Source organism: Rhinopithecus roxellana, chromosome 11 (assembly GCF_007565055.1).
Source record: "Rhinopithecus roxellana isolate Shanxi Qingling chromosome 11, ASM756505v1, whole genome shotgun sequence".
In the NCBI taxonomy this organism is placed as follows: Eukaryota; Metazoa; Chordata; class Mammalia; order Primates; family Cercopithecidae; genus Rhinopithecus; species Rhinopithecus roxellana.
Window position 1 is genome coordinate 36,216,452 of NC_044559.1, and position 25,407 is coordinate 36,241,858.

The following is a 25,407-nucleotide window of genomic DNA, read 5'->3' on the forward strand; positions in this document are numbered from 1 at the left end:
TTTTGAGTTAATTGTGTCTGATGTAAGGGTCCATTTTCATTCCTTTGCCTGTGGATAGCCAGTTTCCCCAACATCATTTGTTTAAAAAAAAACTGCCTTTTTCCCATTAAATGGTCTTGGCACCCTAGCTGAAAGTCATTTGACCATATATATGAGGGTTTTTTTTTTTCTGGACTCTCTATTTTATTCTATTGATCTATGTGTCTGTCTTTATGCTAGTACCTTACTATTTTGATTACTGTAGCTTTTTAATAAGTTTTGAAGTTAAGAAGTGTAATACTTCCTACTTTGTTTTTATTTTTCAAGATTGTTTTGGCTATTCAGGGCCCCTTGAAAGTCTATATGAATTTTAGGATTGAGTTTTCTATTCCTGCAAAAATGTTGGGGTTTTGACAGGGATTGTATTGACATTAGTTATTTTTATGTATTTGTGGGATTCATAAATCTAGCATGATTAAAATGACAGGACATTAATTGGTTTTCATTTTGAATCAATAAAAATTCATGTATTTTGTGGCCTTTGGCTAGGCCATCTAAGTATGAATTTGTATGTTTTCTGTGCTGTTGTAAAAAAAATTGGAAAGCATGGGAGCAGTATAAAGAACAAACTACCACCTGTTTATCCATGCATTTGTGTGTTGTAAAAGTAAAATAAAAATATTTCTACGTATGAAAACATATACATACATTTTTTGTCCTATTTTTCTTTATTTCCCTTTAATGAGATATAATTGATATACCATACAGTTCACTCATTTAAAGTGTACAATTCAGTGGTTTTTAGTATATTCAGAGTTGTGCAACCATTTGTTGCATATTTGTGTAAGATTGCAGAGTTGTGTAATCACTTTTAGAATATTTTCACCACTTCACAAAGAAACTTTGTACCCTTTAGGTATCACCCCAGACTTCCTCATCTTCCCTAGCCTTAAGCAGTCACAAAGCTACTTTCTTTCTCTATATATTGGTCTATGCTGGACATTTCATATAAATGAAGTCATATACTATATATTTTATGATTACCATATTTCACTTAGCATAATTTCAAGGTTTATCCATGTTGTAGAATGTATTAATACTTCTTCATTCCTTTTTATGGCTAAATAGTATTACATTGTATGGATATATAACATGTTTATTTATTGGTTGGGGACATTTGAGTTGTTTCCACCTTTTGGCTATTATGAATAATGCTACTAACAACATTTCTGTGTAAGATTTTGTCTGGACATATGTTTTCATTTCTTTTGGGTATATATATAAGGGTGGACTTACTGGGTCAAATTAACTTTTTGAAGAACTGACAGAATGTTTCCCAAAGTTGCTGCATCATTTTACATTCCCACCAGCCATATATGAAGGTTTCTATTTCTATACATCCTTGCCAACACTTAATAGTATCTTCTTTTTTGATTATTGCCATCCTAGTGGGGTGAGGTATTATCTCATTGTGGTTTTGATTTGTATTTCCCTGTTAACTAATGATGTTGGGCATCTTTTTGTGTGCTTTTTGGCCATTTGTATATTGTCTTTGGAGAAATGTCTGTTCAAGTCCTTTGCTTATTTTAAAATTAGGTTGTCTTTTTATTATTGAGTTGTAAGAATTCTTTATATGTTCTAGATGCAAGCCATTATCAGGTATATAATTTGCAAATATTTTCACCCATTTCGTGTGCTGTTTTCACTTTCTTGATGTTATCGCTTTACACACAAAAAATTGGACTTTATTTTGATAAAGTCCCATTTAGCTTTTTTTCCTTTTATTGCTTGTGTTTTGGTGTCGTATTTAATAATTCACTGCCAAATCTCAGGTCATAAAGACTTAACCCAATTTTTTTTCTTTTAAGAGTTTTATAGCTTTGATTCTTGCATTTAGTTGTTTGACCTATTTTGAGTTACGTTTTGTATATAGTATGCAGTAAGGGTGCAAGTTCATTTTTTTTTTTTTTGCATCTGACTATCCAGTTCTAGCACCATTTGTTCACAAGACCTGTTTTTTTATCTTTGAATAGTCTTGGTACTCTTGTCAAAAATCAATTGGCCTTAGATGTATGGGTTTATTTCTGGACTCTCAGTTCTATTCCATTGATTTATCCCAGTATCACTCTGTCTTGATTACTTTTTTTTTTTTTGAGACAGAGTCTTGCTCTATCACCCAGGCTGGAGTGTAGTGGTGTAATCTCGGCTTACTGCAACCTCCGCCTCCTGGGTTCAAGCGATTATCCTGCCTCAGCCTCCTGAGTAGCTGGGATTATAGGTGCCTGCCACCATGCCCAGCTATTTTTTTTGTAGTTTTAGTAGAGATAGGGTTTCACCATGTTGGCCAGGCTGGTTTTGAACTCCTGACCTCAAGTGATCCACTTGCCTCAGACTTTCAAAGTGCTGGGATTATAGTCGTGAGCCACCATGCCCAGCCTATCTTGATTACTTTTGCTTTGCAGTAAGTTTTTGAGAAGTGTGACTACTCCAGTTTTGTTCTTTTACAAGAATGTTCTGATGTTCTGCATCCCTTGCAATTTCATATGAATTTTGGAATCAATTTGTCAGTTTCTACAAAGAAGCCAGCTGAGATTTTGATAGGGATTGTGTTGAATCTGAGATCAATTTGGAGAGTACTATCCTCTTAATCAATTTGGAGAGTATTATCTTAACAATGTTAAGTCTTCAGACCCATAAACATGGGATCTTTTCATTTATTTATATCTTTTAAAAATTTATTTAAACAGTGTTTTGTAATTTTCAGAGTATAAGTTTTGGACTTCCTTTATTAAATTTATTCATAAATATTTTATTCTTTTGGATACTTCTGTCAATGTAATTATTTTCCCAATTTCATTTTTGGGTTGTTCATTCCAAGTGTATGGAATTGTAATTTACTTTTTGTACATTGATCTTATGTTCTGTAATATTGCTGATTCATTTATTAGCTCTAAGTGTTTTTTTTTTTTTTATTTTTAAGGACTTTTCTATATACAATATCAGATCATCTGCAAAGAGAAATATTTTACTACTTCTTTCCAAGCTGGATGTCTTTATTTAGTTTTTCCTCTAGCTGGAACATCCAGTATAAAGTTGAATATAAGTGGCAAAAGCAGGCATGCTTATCTTGTTCCTGACCTTAGGGAAATGTATCTAGTCTTTCACTGTTAGGTATAATGTTAGCTGTGGGTTTCCTTAAATATCTTTTGTCAGGTTGGAAAATTTTTTTTCTATTTCTAATTTGTTGAAATAATAATAATTTACATCATTTATGTACCATTTATTTCCATCATATACATTTGAAATAATTTGTATAATTTAAAAGTTCTGCAAGGATTTACCAAAGGTGAACTGAAGGCACATGGTGTCTGTCCATAGCCATTAGAAATGGTAACAGAGGTGTACTCTATGTGATGCACAAATGTGATATGCCTTTTTGGTGAAGAGCACTTGATGAAAACAATGCATAACTGAGAATAGCACAAAGCAGTACAAGGAGATGGTAAAATTCAAACGTAACCACTGGGGACTCAGATGATTCGAATATTGAAAAGACTATGAGTAACATTAATCAGCAACTTAGTTGGTTACTCTTCAGTTATATGGGAGGAGTACACTATTCTTTGTTATAGGACTACCTCACCCATAAATTTTAAGTTCTTGATTAGCTTATTGTGTTTTCCATTCTTAAAGCGGTAGTTTAGTGTTCTCTTCCTGTATGATAATTAAAAGCATACTTAATTGAGTATATAATGTAATAGTTAAAAAATGTATTTTAAAGTAGCTTTTTGAAAGCTTTGCTCTTTCCCTCCTTTTTGTATATAAAAGCATTAGTTGTCATTATTCATGTGTTCTTATTACTTTTTACAAATAAGAACAATGCCTTATGCATGTTGTGAGCAATTACTAAAATTTTATGTAAATTTAACCTTTATTTTTAATTAATATGTGTTAAGATATAACATTATTTTGTCTATTAATATATGTATTTTAATTTACAGGAAAACATCTTTATGTATGGAGGCAGAATTGAAACAAATGATGGCAATGTCACAGATGAATTATGGGTTTTTAACATACATAGTCAGTCATGGAGTACAAAAACTCCTACTGTTCTTGGACATGGTCAGCAGTATGCTGTGGAGGGACATTCAGCACATATTATGGAGTTGGATAGTAGAGATGTTGTCATGATCATAATATTTGGATATTCTGCAATATATGGTTATACAAGCAGCATACAGGAATACCATATCTGTGAGTTACTTAAAAATTGTAATTTTTTTATTGATTGGGAATGTTTTTCTCTTTAATAAAATCTTCTTTAATGTTTTTCTCTTTAATAAAATCTTCATATTAATTTAGTCAAAATGGTGAGTTATTTGAGATTGAAATTATAAGCTGAGAATTGGTAATTTTTAATATAAACTTTTTTGATTATGTTAGATTTTGTTCTTTAATATTTAAGGTTACCTTTCTAACCAAATGAGGGGAAATATTACATTATAGTCTCATTTTCTAAGATTTGTGAATTTTAAAAAAATATGTGAAATTCCAGTAGGTGGTGCTATTTCTTTGGATTTTATTTATGAACCAAGCAATGAAACTGTCCCAATCTCTTTACTATGCATTGCACGATTTCAGGATTTTTCATTTTTAGCATTCTATTTCTAATCTTACTGCTATATCTTTATGTATGTATTACTTCTTTAAAGTCAGCTTCTCAAGGGTAGTCTGCTGGCTTCTACAAGAGATTATTATCTGTTACGTGAAGGTGAAGGTGACTAGGGCAATCTGCATGTGAGTTTCTGTACTATACTTTTACTCCTTTTTGTTTTCCTGGTACCTAATTTTTTTGAATTATTTATAACATTTTTTAAAACAGTGGTAACCTTTTTTATTGTTTTTAGTTTGTTTACAAATATATACCCCATGGTGGTTATTCAGATTCAAGAAAATAATTCTTTTCTGGCTCTGGCCAGTATTATGAACTCAAATTCTTGGCTCTTTTGTGTATGGACAACTATATATACAACTATTTAGAGTCCTTGTGCAGACTTAATGAGAAAACTCGTTTCCTGACCGAGACTCCCCTTCAAAATATTCCACTGTTTCCCTTGCAGTCCTTTCAAGTGATGGCTGTTTTTGTTTACATATTCTCAGTACAGCTGGGTTGAAGGTGGGTTATATATCCCCTTTACTTCTTGTTGCCATTTTCACTGTATTCTCAATTCCTCCTCCTTTAAACTGCCTGGCTTTGACTCTTACATCATCAGAATATAACACCTATTACTTCACCTTCCTGCACTCATCTTTTGCTCTCAGATGGCTGTGTTTTATTTCTTGAGGATTTTAGTTTCTGGCTTACTGTCACTGTGTCCAGAATACATAAGGCAGATATTTTTATGTTGTAAATATGCACTTGAGTACTTCTCCTACCTGGCCTTTCAATTTCTTGATCTACCAAAGATTTTGTTTTCCATCCTCCTTGAGCCACTCTCTCCATTGTTACGTTCTAGACCTTGTTATTCCAGTACAATGAGTCCATGATTTCCATTTGAAATACCTTACTTTTCAAGTACCACTCATCTCTCCAGCTTACTATTTCTAGTGCCCACACTCTGACAATTCTTTGACCTTACCAGAGCCTTTAGTCTGTTGAGACTATCAGTTTTTCCACTCTCTCACTCTTTTTTGTCCATATTTCTAACCCTACCTTTTTTATCTGTACTTCTAACCCTACCCATACTTCTAAACCTACCCAGCTTTAAATTTCATAATTACCATTCTCAAGTTGTTTTTTTTTAAATGATGTCTGGTACTTACTTAGCTGTAAGTTAGTAATTACTTATGTCAAGTTGGCCCTTAATGACACCTGAAACTTTTGCCAGTCTAGCTTGGTCTCTCTCCCAGCTCTTCTGGATGACTATTTCATACCTTTTCCTCTCTCCTCAAGTTTCAGACACTTCCTTCTCTATCATCACTCTCAATTGATGACCTTAGTTCTTATTTTACTGAGAAAATAGAAGTAATCAGAGGAGAATGGCTATTGATGGGAACACGTTGGAGGGTAATGGTTAATAAGCAATGCTACGTTGAATACGCTTGCTTACATACATTATTGTCATAACAAACTCATGATAATGTTGAGGCAGATGTGTGGCTGAGTTATTCCAACTTTTGAATCAGTTAACAGATGTTCTCTGTAGAAAGACAATTTTCTGATTTTGCTATTAATTTTTGGTTTTATAGTGCTCAGGAAATGTTGTTGGTATTATTTCTACTTTTTAAATTTATTAAAATTTTCTTTGTGGCTCAGTTTTCATAAATATTTGATAGGCACTTGAGAAGAAGATAAATCCAATAATATCAAGGTATGGAATTTGATATTATTTATTTATAATATTGACTTTAGTGATTATATTGTTAGGCCTTCTATTACTGACTTAGTATTTTTTGTTCTTGATCTATCTTGCTGTGAAAGTTGAAGTAAAATTTTAAAGTGTTAGTCTATTTTTCCTGTTTCTCCTTATATATTCTGGAATTTATGTTTTATAGAAGTTGCTATTACATATATTAATAACTGTTATGTGTTTATTGTAAATTGTATTACTTAATATTATAAAGTGATTTGTTGTTTAATGTTTTCTTGCCCTGAATTCTACCTCATCCATTATTAATATTGCCATTGTTTTGTTTTTTTGGTCAGTCTTTTCCTAGTATACCTTTGCTTATCCCTTTATGGTTATGATTGTTTAGTGTTTTAGAATCACTTTTTAAAAAAATGTATTTCTTGCATACAAGAGAGAGTTGAATTTTGCTTTGTGATTCCTTTTTTTCTATAAATTTTCTGTGCATGTCTTATATTTTCAAAAGTCATTCTTGCCTTTTTTGTTGGTTTGCTTTTAATTATACCTCTTCACACGTTTAGGGCTCCCCTTCCCCTTACTTTGTTTTATTTTTTTGTGGGATGGGTATGGTAAGTTTTGAGATCTGCTTCCATTAGTTTCTTCTATGCTACTTGTTTCTCATCACCCTTTCAGCAATTTTGTGGCTGCTTCTGTTTCTCTCTTTTGGTTGCACTTGATGTTTGTATGTTCATACTTAATCTGGACTTTATGAGGAATTTTATTTTTTTACCCTCATAATTTCTCTGGAAATGTAATTTTCTTTTCCTTTCACTTCATCCACTTTCCGCGTGTTTTCCTTTTGTTTTCTATTTCTTTTTCCAGGGAAGATGGGGGAGATTCAGAACTAAACTGTCACCATGTTTGTCCTTGAAACACAGGTTTTGACTTTTGAAATTTTAAAATGAGTACTTAACTTAGTCTAAAGTTAAGCAATACTCTTATTCTTTGATCAGCCTCCAATTTATAGGATACTGTTTCCCACTGTTTTAGTTATTTTTGTTTTGTTTCAAGCACGATGATATAATAATAATTATAACATTTTATATTATAAATAAATTAAACAGTAAGTATTACATTTATTTACAGGGGTCAGCAAAAGGCTTCTATAAAGGACCAGATAGTAAATATCTTAGGCTTTATTGGTCATACAATTTCTGTCACAACTAATTAACTCTGCCTTGTAGCATGAAAGTTGCCATAGACAATACATAAACAAATGGGCATGGTTATGTTCAATAAAAATTTATTTACAAAAACAGGTGGTGGGCTAGATTTAGCCTTTGGGCATTACTTTGCCTACACCTGCTCTTAAGAGAGAGAGAGTATGCTTCTAGGGCCCTAGCAACCCTGATCCAACTTAAATTGAAATTTGGCATATAATTTTTTTTTGGACATTATATATAGGGAAAATTCATGCCCCAAAGTAGCATGATATCTAGTAAATGGCCCAAAGTTCCCAGGGGGAACAGTTGTTTTGTTTATGTGGAACCAAGGCTGAAATAGATGCTATCTGTCTGCCTCCACGGAGCATATTTTTAAAAACTCACTTTTTCATTGAGGATGTACATCTTCAAGGATCTTGACTTTATATAGATACTCTCTAATCTTATACCTACATGGGCCCACCTTCAATGTTGGCCATTAAAATGGAATCTCTAGGCCACCTGATTAGTATATGTCATCCTTACTGAATATAGTTTATAATTCACAGTTTGCCGAATATATTTCATGTGCTTCATAGTTTCCTTTATTGAATGTTCGTCCCATTCAGCCATCAGATGTAATGGTGGTTATGCTTTCCGAGGGTGGCCAGGAAAGCACGATGGGTTTATTCTGATCAACTATTAGTGATAAATATTGATATAGGTTGTTAGTTGATATATTCATCTACTGGTAGATTTTTGTTTGATTTGGGATAATCTGATTATAGAATGCCAATTCTGTTTTAGATAATCTAAACATATTTTTATATTGAGTTTCTTTTGGCTTATTTTACAACCAAAATACTGTGTCTAAATAAATTTATCAGTAGGGTATTTTTGGCTTGATTTTTGTCTTACTAACTGTATTACTTGTCAGGCATACTTAAGAGTGTAGTGTAAGATGAAAATGGGAAGAATACATTATTGATGAGTTTTATAAGAATAATAGATAAACCATGAGCAGTTTAACATTCTGTGAATTATCGAAGTACAAAGCAAAACCCAACAAACTTTTTGTAAAATTATTTCTTAGTAGAAAAATTAATATATTACTTTACTTATCCCTAATGCATTTTGAATTTGCTGCTTGCATGTTGAAAGTATGTGGTGTCATAAGATAATCTATAGTACTTTCAAAGAAAAGAGTACAAAAGGATGGGTAAATGCAGTTTAAAGATGCTATCAGAATAATTAAGTTCACTATAGAAAAGTGCTACTTTAGGGAATGATCCTGTATTAAGTAGGGCTGCTTTGAATATAAGGAAGGGGTGATTTATTATCTTATTTATAAAGTAAATGCTTGTTATCTCCACAGAGACTAGTTTTCTGTGTTTTTCTTTTCTTTTTTTTTTTTTTTTTAGAACTACTATGCTGTGATGCTAGTTTAGCCTCTTTTTCCTGACTGATTTTAATGGTATCAGCTACCGAAATGCAGGTTGGATTTACTTTAAATATCCTTACATGTTTGAAGTTTCTTGAAAATTAAGAACCTAAATGTTTTTGTATTAAAAAACAGATTATCTTTTTAACTAGTATTGTGGGGAAGGTAACTGAAAAGTAAGCCAAAAATATAGCAGGATAATTCATGAAAACAGGGTGTTTTACTAGATTAAAAATTTACTCTGAAATATATTCTGATGAAGGATATTGATTTCACCATAATGTAGACATTTTAAAAAGAGATAAACTTTCACTTAACATACCTCAAAATGATCACTTACTCAACTTTTAATAACATTGCAAATAATTGTGAGGTGTTGCTGGTTCTGTACCAGTACTATGAAATCTCCTTGGAGATTTTGTCATAATCTGATCTAGAACAAAGAAACCATCTAATTTACTTATCTTTAATTATGTTAGTTTGAGCATTATGCATTAACATTAAAATAATCTAAGATACTAGAGAATACTTTCTAACTGTTGAGACTGTAGATATCTATAGCTGTTTATGGCATTGACATCACTGTTTCATGTTTTTTAGGGTATCTATTGAGCTTAGGAGTACCTCCAAACATTGGATTGAGTTTGTGGCTTATAGGAGTACATTTCTGGTTCTATTTGATTCTAGGAACATGCAGTAATGGATATCAGCAAATGGTGCATCAGGCATTTAGCGTTACCTTTGCAGGACTTATTTCTAGCACAGGCATACGTATAATAAACATAATAAGCATGCATATGATTTGTTGGTAGATAATACGTTTTTTAGAAATAGAGCAAGGTAAGGCAGTTGAAACTACTGAGGGTGGGAGGTGGCTACATTTTAAAATAGGAAGGCCAGGATAGGCCTGAATGAGAAAGTGAATTTTGAGCAAAGACTTAAAGGAATGAAGGAGTTTGCTGCGTAGATATCTGGGAGAATGGTGTTCCTTGGAAGTGGGAACAGCTAGTACAAAGACTGTAAGGTGAGAACATGTATGGCATGTTTAAGGGATAATATGGAGTCTAGAGAAGAGTGACAGCAGGAGAATAAAACTTAAGCGATGAGATTAGAAAAGTAATAAGGAGCTAGATCACCAGGTTTTTGTATGACCTTTGTCTTTCATCTGAGTGAAATGGGGAAACACTGCAAGATTTTGATCAGAGCAAATGAGATAATTTTTATGTGAATTGTTTTGGCTGCATGTTGTAAATAAACTTTATGGAAGAAAGAACAGGAAGAGGATAGTTAGGAAGTTGTTAACAGTAATCTGGTCCAAAAATGATGGTGAGAATTAGTTGATTTGTTTGGTTTTTTAAAAAAGTAGAGCCAGTAGTGTTTGCTGAGGGTTTAGATGTAGAGTGTGAGATAAAAGAGAGAAACCAAGGGTGATTGCAAAATTTTTGGCCTGAGCAGCTGGAAAGATGAAATTGCCATCAACTGATATGTAGAAGATTGTGAAGCAGGTTTGGGGCGAAGGTGTTTTGAAGATGAGAAGTTGAGTTTGGACATGTTGTACGTGAGATAGCCACTAGATGTCAAAGAGAAAATGTTAAGCAGACAGTTGTGGATATATATGCTGCTATAGGTGCTCTTTTTTTTTTTAAATTTATATTCTTTTTCTAAGAAGTTTTAGAGCAGGAATTCTGCTGTATAGCTCCTTGTGTGTATACTTTCTAGTAAAGTACCATATTCTTACTGGAGTCCTAGAGAGAATGATTTGGGCTGAAGGTGTAAATTTGGGAGTTCTTGGGAGTTCTTAAAGCCAAGAGACTAGATCAGATCACTAATGAAGTGGTTGTAGATAAAAAGGAGAATAAAAGGATTGAGCTATAGGGTCCCCGAATAATAAGAGGTAGGGGAGAAAAGGAAGATAAGCAAGGAACAGTACGGTGAAGTGTAAGTCAAGTGCAGAAAGAATATGAAGTGGGAAAGTTATCAACAGAGCCACATTCTGCTGATGCTTCAAGTACGATGATTACTAAGGACTGATCATTGAATTTAGCACTGTGCAGTCATTGGTGATCTTGACAGGAACAGTTTCGGTGTATTGGTGGGGTGAAAGTCTCACAATATTGGATTTAATAGGGAATGAGAGGAGTAGAAGTGGAAATGATGAGTGGAGCCAGCTCTTTCAAGGAAATGTATTTGAAAAGGAAAGCACAAAGTGAGCAGAAACTGTCAAGAAATGTAGGATCCTTTTTAGCTTGGATTTTTACAGAAGCAGACAATGAGACAACGATTTCAGTGAAAGAATTTTGTTTGGGAAAGTGTAGGTAACACTGTTAGGGGAGTTGAGAAGTGATACAAGGATGAGAAGGCAGCCATTTAAGGGTCTAGGCTATAGTTGACACATAATCTCTGAAATTTTCTTCTTTAACTATTAACCCTGTCAGTTGATGTGTCCCATGGACTATGTCTCCAAAACCCACCCATTTTTAGTAGAGAACCCACCCATTTTTAGTAGAAGTGGGGTTTTTCCATGCCTGTCTCGCACTCCAGAGCTCAAGTGATCTGCCTGTTTCGACATCCCAAAGTTCTAAGATTACAAAGTACTGTGTCATCCAGTGTGGCTTGATTAATATGAAAATGTTTATAGAGGTAAGACAACAGAATACTTAAGAAAATAGCTTGTGTGAAGCATACACAAATAAATCTGAAAGGGAGCTGTGCTGTTTTTTTTTTTTTTTTTTTTTTTTGAGACAGAGTCTGACTCTGTCACAGGGGCTGGAATGCAGTGGCACGATCTCAGCTCACTGCAGCCTCTGCCTCCTGGGTTCAAGTGATCCTCCCACCTCAGCCTTCCGAGTGGTTGGGATTATAGGCATGCACCACTGCACCCAGCTAATTTTTGTATTTTTAGTAGAGATGGGGTTTCGCCATGCCTGTCTCGAACTCCTGAGCTGAAGTGATCTGCCTGCTTCGACCTCCCAAAGTGCTGGGAGTACAGGCATGAGCCACTGTGCCTGGCCAAGGAAGGGAACTTGTTTGTGAGAGCATCCTAGAGTACAGCTTCTAAAAGTGATGTCAGGTTGTCAAGTGCTTAGGTGTGACAGTGACAACAAGATTTATGTTCAAAATTATTGGAAAAATCCAGAAAATGTATAATGAAGGAATCAGCTTGCAGTAAAGGTTCCACATGCTTTTGTTTGTCACAGAGTGGAAGTGGCCTTCATAATTGTATAGTGATGAAAAGACTTGTTAATCCACAGCTTTATTTCCTGCACTTTTCATTTTCTGGAAGTTGTTTTATTTTCCTCTAAGCTCCAGTGTCCTTTTGTTTTTAAATGAATATGACATGTTACAGTTTGAGTATGTCCCCTCCAAAATTCATGTTGAAACCTAATCCCCAGTGTGGTAGTATTAAGAGGTGGGGCTTTTTGGGATGTGATTAAGTCAGGATGACTCTGCTGTCATGAATGGATTAGTGCCTTATAAAAAGTGCTGGAGGGAGCTAGCTGGGTCCTTTTTGCCTTCCATCCTTCTGTCATGTGAGGACACAGCATTCTTCCCCTCTGGAGGGCATAGCAAACAAAGCACCATCTTGAAGCAGAGCGTAGCTCTCAGCAGACACCAAATCTGCCAGCACCTTGATTTTGAAATTCCTAGTTTCCGGACTGTTAGAAATAAATTTCCATTGTTTATTAATTACATATATGCTGTTTTATATGGGTACTCTTTTTTTTTCTAAAAAAATTTATATTCTTTTTCTAAGAAGTTTTAGAGCAGGAATTCTGCAACATACCTCCTGTGTGTATACCTTCTAGTAAAGGGCCATATATTAAATGCTTGATAAATATTTGTGGATGAATAAATAGGGTTTTCAGCATACTTTCCTTAAAAGTGTGAATCTGTGTTTCTTGACTTTGTTTTTAGTATATTAACCAACTTATTTAAATTGTGTACTATACATAATTATTATTCTCCTTCTAGTGGTGACTCATAACATGCTATGCTTGATGTTCTCCATTTCTCTCTCCACATCCACCTTTTATTTTTTTCCATCCTGTTTCCATGCCCTCTGGCTTCCAGGTAGGCTGAGCCAGTGATGGTAGATCTGATGGTGGGAGACGAGTGGGGTTGAGGTGTTTTATTCCACCAACTTTCTCCCTGCTGGATAACCTTGGGTTAGTTGTGTTGCTCTACTGAAGGCTGAACTGTCAGGTGTCTTCATATAGCTATTCTCTAGGAATTCTGGAAACACTCCCTCCTCTTGCTTTTTTAAGGCCAATGGGTGGTAAAGGCTTCCTATTGTGGTAGGTCTCAGGATATTGCCCTGGTCATACCTTTATAAATAGCCTTTTATTAGATACTTTATAATATAAGTATCATATATAAAGTATACTTTATACTTTTATGAGATACTTTATTTTGAGCACATTATTTATTTCCTGTCAGAACCCTGGCTGATACAGTAGCTACTATTGATTTTTTAGAGATTCAAATATAACTTTTGACCAAAATGATCCTTAATATGTTCTTATTCTGGAAGCTGAGAGGAAGAAGTGTCTTGTGAGAGGATTTCACACTTTATTAGTGGAGAAAAATGTTGGCAGAAGTATAAACATTTCAGAATAGCACGGAATTAGATCCTTCACTCCATTTCTACTATGCTTATTCTTGAATTTTTAAATTTTAATATCACATGGTCATCTTTAATGTTGCATTTTCTCTTAATGCTAAAGATTGATATATTTATCATCTTTCAAAAGTAGCTGTTCTAATTTTTTAATACGCAGCACCCTTATTTATGTATGTCTTCCTATTTATTAAAGAAAATATTTTTGTTGTATATTCTTTTAAATTTCTTTTTGAATTATGCTAACTCAGACTCAACTTTTTTTGGTTATTATGCTGTCAACATAGAAGTAATTGTATCTTACTAGCAAAATACCCCCGAAGTGTATTTGATGGAAGGATATTTATTTTCTAAAAAGTCCATTTGCTGTATTCCTTTAAGTTTTCTCTTTAAAATCATGTTCATTTAAAAAAAATGTTGAATTTTTTGTTTTCAACTTTCCATTATTCTGAAATCCAGAAATTCTTATTGTATATTTGTTTTTAAAAATAGCTTTATTACATATACATGCACATATCATCTGGTTTGCTTGTATTTGACCTTTATAAAAAGGTCGTATTTATGCCATTTTCTCAGGCTTTCTTTGATTTTGTTTACCACGATTATTACCAAGATTCATCTATGTCATTATATATTGCTACAGTTAACTTCTTTATATTTAGTATTTTATTCATTGTATAACTCTACCACAATTTATTTACCCATTTCCTTGCTTTTGAGCTTTTGGGTTTGGTACCTGGTAAAATATACCCACCGTAGCCATTTTGAGACATATCCTGATAAACTATTACATTTTAAGAGATGAAGAAAAGAATCCTTAGGATTTTCCAGCAGAAAGATGAAATATCTTACAAGAAAGAGATTAGACTAGTATCAGATTTTTCAAAAGCAACATACAGATCAAAGCAACCATGGAACAAAATTTTCAAGAGACTTAAGAAAGTATAGACCAAGGGTTTTATGTCTTGCCAAATTGTACCTCAGGTGTCAAGGCTATCAAAAATAATTTTGAACATAGAAAAACTCAGTTAATACTGTATGTGTGTGCCCTTACCTGAGAAATTCATATACTAGGGTAGAGGTGTGCAGATGTTTTTAGGTAAAGGTTCAGATAGTAAGTAATTTAGGCTTTGTACCCTACTAAATTCTGTTGACTCTGTTGTCACTACTCAGTTCTTCCATTGAAACTGTATACAAACAGTATAAATTGCATAAAAGGGTGAGTGTGGCTATGTCCAATAAAACCTGATTTACAAAAGCAATTGGTGGAGTTAATGGGCTGTAATTTTCCAATCCCTGTCCTGGAGAATGAGCTTCATCTAATGAACAGATAAATGGGAACACTTCAGGTAAAAGATTTTTGGAAAACATTTCACATACTTAATTTTAGAGCTAAGACTAAAATAAAGGTGGGAATATGGGTAGACAACTAAGTGTGCAAATGTTACACGTTCTGTCCAAGTAGAAACAATGCAGTTAAAAATGAGAGAAGGGAGAGGAAAGGGGAAATCAGAGATAACAACATTGACAGCTGCATATGTAAAAGATAATAATCAAAAGATGCCGTTTAACACTTCATATTCCATCAAGGTCTATTGGACCCAATTTTAGTTTTTAGTTTGTTTTCTGAGCAGGCCTACCTATTTGTGAAGACTATTATTTTATACATTTTATTTTTTCTTAGAAGTCTTTCAAAGAACAAAGAGAACATTTACTTGTTAAAAAAATCAGAATAAAATATTCTGTCTGTAATTACCAGATGGGTCTGTTGCACTCTTTTAAAAATCTAAGATACACTGTAGAATTTAAATGTTGTTATTTTCTATGTTCTGAAGCATTTTGCTATTTATCATTTTAGGAACGAATTCATTGCTTATCAGTTATTTACAACTATGCTAAAAATTAACAATAAAACAGAAGCTTTTTAGAAAGATGATGCCACAGTGAAAAAACTGTGATCCTTTAGTTGTATTATTGTAGTGCCCAAAGTGTTTTATTACCTATAAAGAAGGCATACAAGAAGACAAAGTACCATCATTGTAGCCCACTTTTATTTTTTGTTGAACACAGTTGAGAATTTAGAATTTTTCATTTTCTGCCCATACTAGTAAAAAGTTGAAAGATCTTTCATAGTTATTACACAAAGAAGAAGATGAATGCAGAGAGACAAATAGCAATGCAAAGAGACAGATAGCAGACTGTAAATTCTGGTGATAGTGTAATTGATCATTTACTTAAATCTCAGACTGTGGATCTTCAGGAAATGATATCCTAAATGAATTTTTTCAAATTCAAAGATTCAATGAGTGAACAATATGGTTTTATTTTTTATTATGTTTATATGCCCCAACACTTCTTTAATACAAAGAGGTTTGCTATATTTAAATTCTTTTTGGAATCTGCAAAAGGTAGTTTTTGACTGACACTTTTTATTGTGTAAATTACTTATAACATGATGTGATAAAGCAACTAAAAGGAACCATTGAACCATGATAAATGCTGATGACTATTGTTCTAGGTATACTGAGGATTAAAACTGACAGAACAGATAATAAAATTAGGTAAGAAAGACGAGAATTAAGGGCACTATGAAAGGTATGTACACAAAGGAAAACACTGGAACAAAGATATAAACGTTCTTACATACCAAAAGAAATAAGCAAATATCAAATAGGAAAAAAATTCAGAAAAATGTGTTATAATACACATAGTAATTGTAACATAAAATTCTGTGACAGAGTTGAGATTCACCATAATATCAGTACATGGGAATGGGATTAACTTGCTTATTAAAACAAAACATTTCAACTTGCTGCATAAAACAAAACACAAATCTATGCATTATTTAGGAGACATTTATAACATATTGATTCAGAAACGGTGAAAATAAAGGAACAGATAAAGATTTCATAGGTGAATGATTACAATAAGACAGTAGGGAATATCGAAACATACGAGACAAGAATACCTTATAATTACTAAAACCCACAATTCACCAAATTGATATCATATATATTAGAAGAATTTACCTATATACCAGACAACCCAGCAACCACCTATAGAAAACAAAAACCACAGGCAGTGAAGAGAAACAGTGTCACTTCAGTACAAAACAGGTCCGTCATTATTGTCAATACATGACAAGATAAAATAAGAAAATACCTAAAAAAATCTAAACAATGTAACTAATAAAGTTGAAGTTAAGGATGTATATCGAACAATACAGCCTGATTATAGAGAATGTTATCTTCCCAAGTGCACATGGAAAACCCACAAAAATTGACTGACTATATAAAAAATTAGTAGTTTCCCAAGAATGGAAGTATTGAAAATAAACAACTGAATATTAAATAAAATCTTTCTGTTGGGTGAATGGGGAAATACAAGGAAAAATTACAGAATTTCTGAAAAATAGTGATAGTAAAAGCAACACATATAAAAATGTATGGGATACATTTAGAGCAGTTATCAGAAGTATATTTATAATATTAAACAACTATATTAATATGAATGAAAATAAATGCACCACATTCCCAATTCAAAAAACTAGAAAAAAATAGCTAAAACAACGAGTAAAGACTTCTGCATAACTTTTTACATAACTAGGAGGAAAATAAACATAAAAGCTGAAATTAATGATGTAAGAACAGAAAAATAGATTAATTGTTTTGAAAAAAAAAAAAAATAGACAAGCCAGCAGCTCATTTAATCAAGAAACGAGAGAGCAAGCACAAATGCACAAAGTAAGAAATGACAAGGGAGAATTAGTATTGATAGGATATTAAAATAATAGACTATCTTGTACACCAATGCAGTTAAATTGGAAAATGTTGAAGAAATGAATTATTTCATAGAAAGTAGCAATTTTCCAAATTGAACCCAATAAATATAGAAAGGGTACATAAAACACTTTCCATAGAAAAAGTGGAGAAAGCACCAGGCCTAGATGATACCACAGAATAAATTTAGCAAAATCTTAATAGCAGGATAGTCTCAATGCTGTGTAGGTTGTTTCAGAGAATAAAAAAGGAAGGAAAACTTCCAAATTTGTTTTACAAGGGAAGTATAACATTACCATTTAAACCCACTACACAGAAATAGAAAATTTACATATCTATATGATTAAAAATGAAATAAATCCTTTCCCCCTTAAATATCAACACAAAATTCTAAATAAAATGAACACTCCAACACATTCTTGTCTTAATGTGTGTGGAGTTTTATTAATATATTTTATAATAACCATCCTTGGATGCCTGGTTATATATCCCACTTAATAATATAAATACACATTAATAGATAAGGATCATTAATTAAGTGGGATATATAACCAGGCATCCAAGGATTACTATTATGAAATATATTAATAAAACTCACTATATTAGTAGGTCAAAGAAGAAAAATGATGTGATTATTTCCATTGTTATTAAATCACATTTCTAATAAAAGCACTTGAGAAAATGGGAATGGATGGCTACTATATGAACATAATAAATATGTTTCAATCCCAAAGCTAGCATCTTATACTTCACAATGGAAAGAAGCATTTCTATTGACTTCAAGAGCAAAACAAGGGTGCGCACTATCTCCAGTGTAAGGTTTTATACACACACACACACACAAAACTATGCATATAACTATATATACACAACTATATATATATACACACATGCACACTATGAAGTAGTAATATATATACATGTACTACTTTTTGTGTAAGGGAAGTAAAATATAGTTATGCATGCTTATTTGAGCAAAAATGAACACAGGAAAGATAAACCAGAAAACAAATATGTTGGTTATTTACAAGCGGTGGTAGAGAATGGTATGGTAAATATATGATATGAAAGTATATTTACCTGTGTTTACTCTTTTAAAAAATAGTCTTGACTTTTAGAAGCATTGATTTTTAGAAGCATATTAATCATTTAAATATTGAACGATTAAATAAAAAAGGAAGAAAAACATAAAACAATGTAAGCTGAAACAAATGAACCCAACTGTGTTTCAAATGAATAGGATAATCATTCTGAAAGGGAGTGAACAGAACTAATGCAAGTGATTTTTGAACACAGTATTTGACTATATACTCTCAGACTAGGTGTAGATGTGAGGAAGGACTGTAAACAAATCTTTCAGGTTTGTTTTTTGAAGGTTTAGGTGAAGCAATTCTGAAATTGTTTTAGATATATTTTTAGACTGAAAAATAAGTAAATGTATTGTTTTTGGGAACCAGAGTTCTCCATGTGGAAGATGAGAACTGCAGATATGAAATGGGGAAGTCAAGGAAGAATCCTGCCCTGGATGGATTGCAATTGGAGGTATCAGTATGAGTTTATGGTTACTTAGATACATAGATGTGTAGATGCATAAATAAATAGGTTAATACATAGATGTAGATTCTTCTGAAAGGTCCCAGAAGCTAAGACACCCCAGTAGTTGTGAGCACATAGAACACTCATATTCCCAGATCTGGTTTGTAATATGAAAAGGAAGCAGGGCTCCTTGGAGGACTCGCTTATTCTATGACTGAGAGAAGGAAAGTAAAGATAAGCTGAGTATATCTTGTTACATCACATTAAGGAAGGGCTCAAGAAAATGATGGGTCATGTCAAAAGAACACAGGAGTCACCTTCTAGGGGATCCCATTGGTAAAACATGGGACAATTTGAGCATTAAAATAATTTAGGAAAGAAGTACATTAAAAACTATTGAAAAAATAGGAATGCATAAGCTTACACTGAAAGCAGACAGGTACAAATACAGAGAAGGGAAGCCTCTACATAGAATGCAGACTGTCATAGCTGGAGTTGAAAAATCATTTTGCAAAAGTCATAGTAAAAGTTGGTATGGGAATCATCAGTGGATGTTAATTCGGTGGGAGTGGATATGAAGTTTTTTAATGAGATGTGCATGGCATTTAAGTCTCCCCTATAGATTGCTGATAAGGTGCAGGAGAAAAATCATAACTACACAGTAGAGAAACCTGTCAATAACTTGTCTGAGTGATCAAAATTAACATCACAAACTAAGGGGAATTGGACACTATGTGCCTTTGCATATGATACCTACAGAAAGAGACATTACATGTGGTAGTGTTCTGAAAACCAGTTCCGTAAAAGTTCAAATAGTAAATATTTTGGGCTTTGTAGACTATGCAGTTTCTGTCTCATCTATTCAATTCTGCCATTCAGAACAGAGTCCTCAGAAATAATACCGCACATCTACAGCCATCTGATCTTTGACAAACCTGAGAGAAACAAGAAATGGGGAAAGGATTCCCTATTTAATAAATGGTGCTGGGAAAATTGGCTAGCCATAAGTAGAAAGCTGAAACTGGATCCTTTCCTTACCCCTTATACGAAGATTAATTCAAGATGGATTAGAGACTTAAATGTTAGACCTAATACCATAAAAACCCTAGAAGAAAATCTAGGTAGTACCATTCAGGACATAGGCATGGGCAAGGACTTCATGTCTAAAACACCAAAAGCAACGGCAGCAAAAGCAAAAATTGACAAATGGGATCTCATTAAACTAAAGAGCTTTTGCACAGCAAAAGAAACTACCATCAGAGTGAACAGGCAACCTACAGAATGGGAGAAAATTTTTGCAACCTACTCATCTGACAAAGGGCTAATATCCAGAATCTACAAAGAACTCAAACAAATATACGAGAAAAAAACAAACAACCCCATCAAAAAGTGGGGAAAGGATATGAACAGACATTTCTCAAAAGAAGATATTCATACAGCCAACAGACACATGAAAAAATGCTCATCGTCACTTGCCATCAGAGAAATGCAAATCAAAACCACAATGAGATACCATCTCACACCAGTTAGAATGGCAATCATTAAGAAGTCTGGAAACAACAGGTGTTGGAGAGGATGTGGAGAAATAGGAACACTTTTACACTGTTGGTGGGATTGTAAACTAGTTCAACCATTATGGAAAACAGTATGGCAATTCCTCAAGGATCTAGAACTAGATGTACCATATGACCCAGCCATCCCACTACTGGGTATATACCCAAAGGATTATAAATTATTCTACTACAAAGACACATGCACATGTATGTTTATTGCGGCACTATTCACAATAGCAAAGACTTGGAATCAACCCAAATGTCCATCTGTGACAGACTAGATTAAGAAAATGTGGCACATATACACCATGGAATACTATGCAGCCATAAAAAAGGATGAGTTTGCGTCCTTTGTAGGGCCATGGATGCAGCTGGAAACCATCATTCTTAGCAAACTGTCACAAGAACAGAAAACCAAACACCGCATGTTCTCACTCATAGGTGGGAACTGAACAATGAGATCACTTGGACTTGGGAAGGGGAACATCACACACTGGGGCCTATCATGGGGAGGGGGGAGGGGGGAGGAGGGAGGGATTGCATTGGGGAGTTATACATGATATAAATGATGAATTGATGGGTGCTGACGAGTTGATGGGCGCAGCACACCAACATGGCATAAGTATACATATGTAACAAACCTGCACGTTATCCACATGTACCCTAGAACTTAAAGTATAATAAAAAAAAAAAAAAAAAAAAAAAAAAAAAAAAAAAAAAAAAAAAAAAAAAAAAAAGAAAGCAAGCCATAGATAAGTAACTGGGTGAACAGAATGAAGAGACATTTTATGGAAAGGGGGAAAATGTTCACAAATTAAACATCTGATAAGAGGTTGATATCCAAAATATATAAACAACAACTTAAAACAACCTGATTAAAAAATTGGCAAAGGATCTAAGTAGACATTTCTCAAAGAAGACATACAAATGATAAGAAACGCTGGCAAGGATGTGGAGAAAAGGGAGCCCTCATACATTATTGGTGGGAATGTAAATTAGTACAACGATGGAGAACAGTTTGGAGGTTCCTCAAAAAACTAAAAATAGAGTTACCAAATGACCCAGCAATCTCACTGCTAGATACATACCCAAAAGAAAGAAGATCATTATAGTGAAGAGATACCTACACTCCCATGTTTGTTGCAGTACTATTAATCATAGCCAAGATTTGGAAGCAACGTAAGTGTCCATCAACAGAGGAATGGATAAAGAAAAAGTGGTATATATATACAATGGAGTACCATTCAGCCATAAAAAAGAATGCAACCCTGTAATTTGCAACATGGATGGAACTGGAAATCATTAAGTGAAATAAGCCAGGCACAGAAAGAAAACTGCATGTTCTCACTTATTTGTGGGAGCTAAAAATAAAAAACTCATGGAGATAGTAGAATGATGGTTACTAGAGGCTGAGAAGGGTCGTTGGTGGGGATGTGAAGATGATTAATGGGTGCAAAAAATATGTATAGAATGAGTAAAGTCTAGTATTTGATAGCACAACAGTGACTATAGTCAACAACAGTTTATTGTACATTTTAAAATAATACAGTAGAATTGGATTGTTTGTAACAAAGAAATGAATAAATGTTTGATGTGATTATTATGCAATGTATGTTTGTTTCAAAATATCTCATGTAACCCATAAATATATACATCTATGTAACCATAAAAATTAAAAATAAAAATATTTATAAAGCAAAACATAAAAATGGCCAACAGGTGTATGAAAAAATGCTCAATATTACTAGTCGTCAGGGAAATGCAAATTAAAACTACAATTATCTATGATCTATCCCCTCACACCTGTTGGAATGGCTATAAAAAAGACAAAAGATAGCAGGTATTGGTGAGGATGTGGAAAACAGGGAGTCCTTGTACACTGTTGGTGGGAATAATTTTTTTTCTTTTTTTCTTTCTTCCTTTTTTTTTTTTTTTTTTTTTACAAAAATGAGCAGCAGAGTAGGTTTGACCCCACAGGACATAGCTTGCCAACCCCTACCTTACAGTATTGTGACTAGGAATGCCTAACCTGAAGCTAATCATGAAGCAATATCAGACAAACTTCAGATAAAGAATATGCCATCTAAAAAGAGGGATGATTGGCTTTATTCTTCAAAAATATCCATGTTATGAGAGAGAAAGAAAGGTTGAAAAATTGTTCCAGATTAAAGGAAGCTTACAAGACATGACAACTGGCTGTTGACCACTGGTGCACAACATGGTGACAACAAATGCATGAGAACTGGTGATTCCAGACTGGATTCTATGCTGGATGAAAAATTTAAAAATGCTATGAAGGACATTATGTACTCAGTTCACAAAATCAAAATGTATAGATACATTAAAGTACAAATGTTAACTTTCTTAAAGGTGATAACTGCAATATGGTTATGTATAATAGAAAGAGGGTGCCTTTTTAAAATTTTTTTTGAGACGGAGTCTCCCTCTGTAGCCTAGGGTGGAGTGATCTTGGCTCACTGCAGCCTTCGCTTCCCGGGTTCAAGTGATTCTTCTGCCTCAGCCTTCTGAGTAGCTGGGACTACAGACATGCGCCAGCACGCCCGGTTAATGTTTTTTTATTTTTTAGAGATGGGGTTTCACCGTGTTAACCAGGATGGTCTTGATCTCGTGACCTCGAGATCCACCCACCTCAGTCTCCCAAAGTGCTGGGATTATAGGCGGTTGAGCTACCGCACCCAGCCGGTTCTTAAAAAATACATACCAAAGTATTAGGGGCAATAAGAATGATGTATACAACTGGGAGAGAGGGAGAGGCAGAGGGAGGGGAAAGGGGAGGTGGAGAGGGAGAAAGGGAGAGGAAGGAAGAGAGAGAGGGAGAAAGAACTAATGATAAATGAGAAAAATGTTGACAATTAGGGAATCTGAATGACAGGTATATGTGTATGGGGAGTTCTTTGGCTATTCTTGCACTTTTGAAATTATTTGCAAATAAAATGCAAAAATAGAAGTAGATACATGTTTTTTCATATTTGGTTATGTGGAATATATATTTAACTGAAGATTTTCAGAATTCCCTTGCATTTGCTGTGGCAGTAAAGGAAATGCCAGTTTGTCCTTTTTTGTTATACTTAGAATTATGGCTTTTAGGGAATCTACAAATCTCAGAGGGGAATTATGTGGATGGTTTTACTAACTTGGACCATAAAGCTCTTCTGGGTTAGTCCTGAGGGAAATTTATTTCACTTTAGGTTAACAATACCTCATAAACTTTCTAAGAATCTCAATGTGAGTCTCAAGGTGAGTATAATATTAATGTTTTGCTTTAGTATTTTTCATGCTTTAAGAATTTTGGAGGTATAGTTGGGAAGCCATTATTAATGTCATTAAATGTTAACTTTTTTCCTTTTGATCTAAAAATCATTAGATTTTTTCAGAAAGGTATTTTTTAAATTAAATTTAGTGATACTATGAGTTTCTCCTCTGCTCTTAATATCACGTTTTTAAAAATTCTGTGGTGAATTTTAAGTGTAGATTGGGCTTTGATTTTTAGCACACTGGTGTCTGAAAATAGATCCATAGAACAGATGTATTAAGTGGTGGGAATTAGGAATTTTTAATAGGAGAAATCTCCAATTTAAAAACAGTTCAATCATAGGAATCACAAAAAGCAAAATTTTGTTGTGTGTTGCAATTAGGCTTGGCATTTGTGGTAGAGTTTCATTTGTGCAGACCTTTTTAGGAATAATTAAGTACAATGAAACTATCAATATAATGAGTAAAATACAGTTATGCCATGCATAATATTTCAGTTAATCACAGACTGAATATAGGATGGAGGTCTCATAAGATTATGCTGGAACTGAAAAATTTCTATCCCTGGAGATGATGTAGCTGTCAAAATGGACTACTCATGTGTTTGAGGTGATGTTGGTGTAAAGAAACCTATTTCACTGCCAGTTGTACAGAAGTATGGCACATGCAATTATATATAGTACATAATATTTGATGCTGATAATAAACAACTACGTTAGTGATTTATGTGTTTACTATACTTTTTATTGTTACTTTAGAGTGTACTCCTTCTACTTACAAGAAAAAAAAAACAACTGTAAAATAGCCTTAGGCAGGAAGTATTCCAGAAGAAGGCATTATTATCATAGGAGATGAGAGCTCCATGCATATGAATGCCCCGGAAGACCTTCCAGTGGGACAAGATGTGGAGGTGGAAGACAGTGATATTGATGATCCTGACTTTGTGTAGGCCTCTGCTAATGTGTGTGTGTCTTTGTTTTTAGCAGAAAATTTAAAAATAAAAAAATACAAAATTAAAAAATAGGAAAAAGCTTATATAATAAGGATATAAGGAAAGAAATTTTTATAGCTGTAAAATATGTTTGTGTTTTAGGCTATTACAGAAGGATCTAAAAGTTAAAACATTAAAAAGTTTATAAGTAAAAATTTATAGTAAGCTAAGGTTAATTTATTATTGAAGGAAGAAAAATATTTTAAAAATAAATTTAGTGTTGACTAAGTATACAGTGCTTACAAATTCTGCAGTAGTATACAGAAATGTCCTAGGCCTTCACATTCACTCACCACTTACCCATTGACTCATCCAGAGCAACTTCTAGTCCTGCAAGCTTCATTCATGGTAAGTGTCCTATACAGGTATACCATTTTTAATTTTTTGCACCACGCTTTTACTGTAGCTTTTCTATATGTTTAGCTACATGAATACTATTGTGTTCTACTTAGCTACAGTATTCAGTACAACGACATGCTGTATGAGTTTTTCGTTCAGGAGCAATAGGCTATACCACACAGCCTATGTATGTAGTAGGCTATACCATTTAGGTTTGTAGAAGTGTACTCTGTGATGTTCACACAGTGATGAAATTGCAAACAGTGCATTTCTCAGGACGTATCCTTGTTGTTAAGGAACACATGACTATCATTTTAGCAAACTGCTTTGCCAGTGTGACAAAGGC

The 25,407-nt window shown here is 33.6% G+C and overlaps 1 protein-coding gene across 1 annotated transcript in view; it reads left to right on the forward strand.

The window, feature by feature from the left end:
* The window catches only part of ATRNL1 (attractin like 1), an 845,855-nt gene that overhangs the window by 70,637 nt on the left and 749,811 nt on the right, over positions 1-25,407 (forward strand). Inside the window, exon 8 of the mRNA XM_030941431.1 lies at positions 3,981-4,236. Coding sequence (XP_030797291.1) covers positions 3,981-4,236 — 256 coding nt within the window. The remainder of the gene's footprint in view (positions 1-3,980; positions 4,237-25,407) is intronic.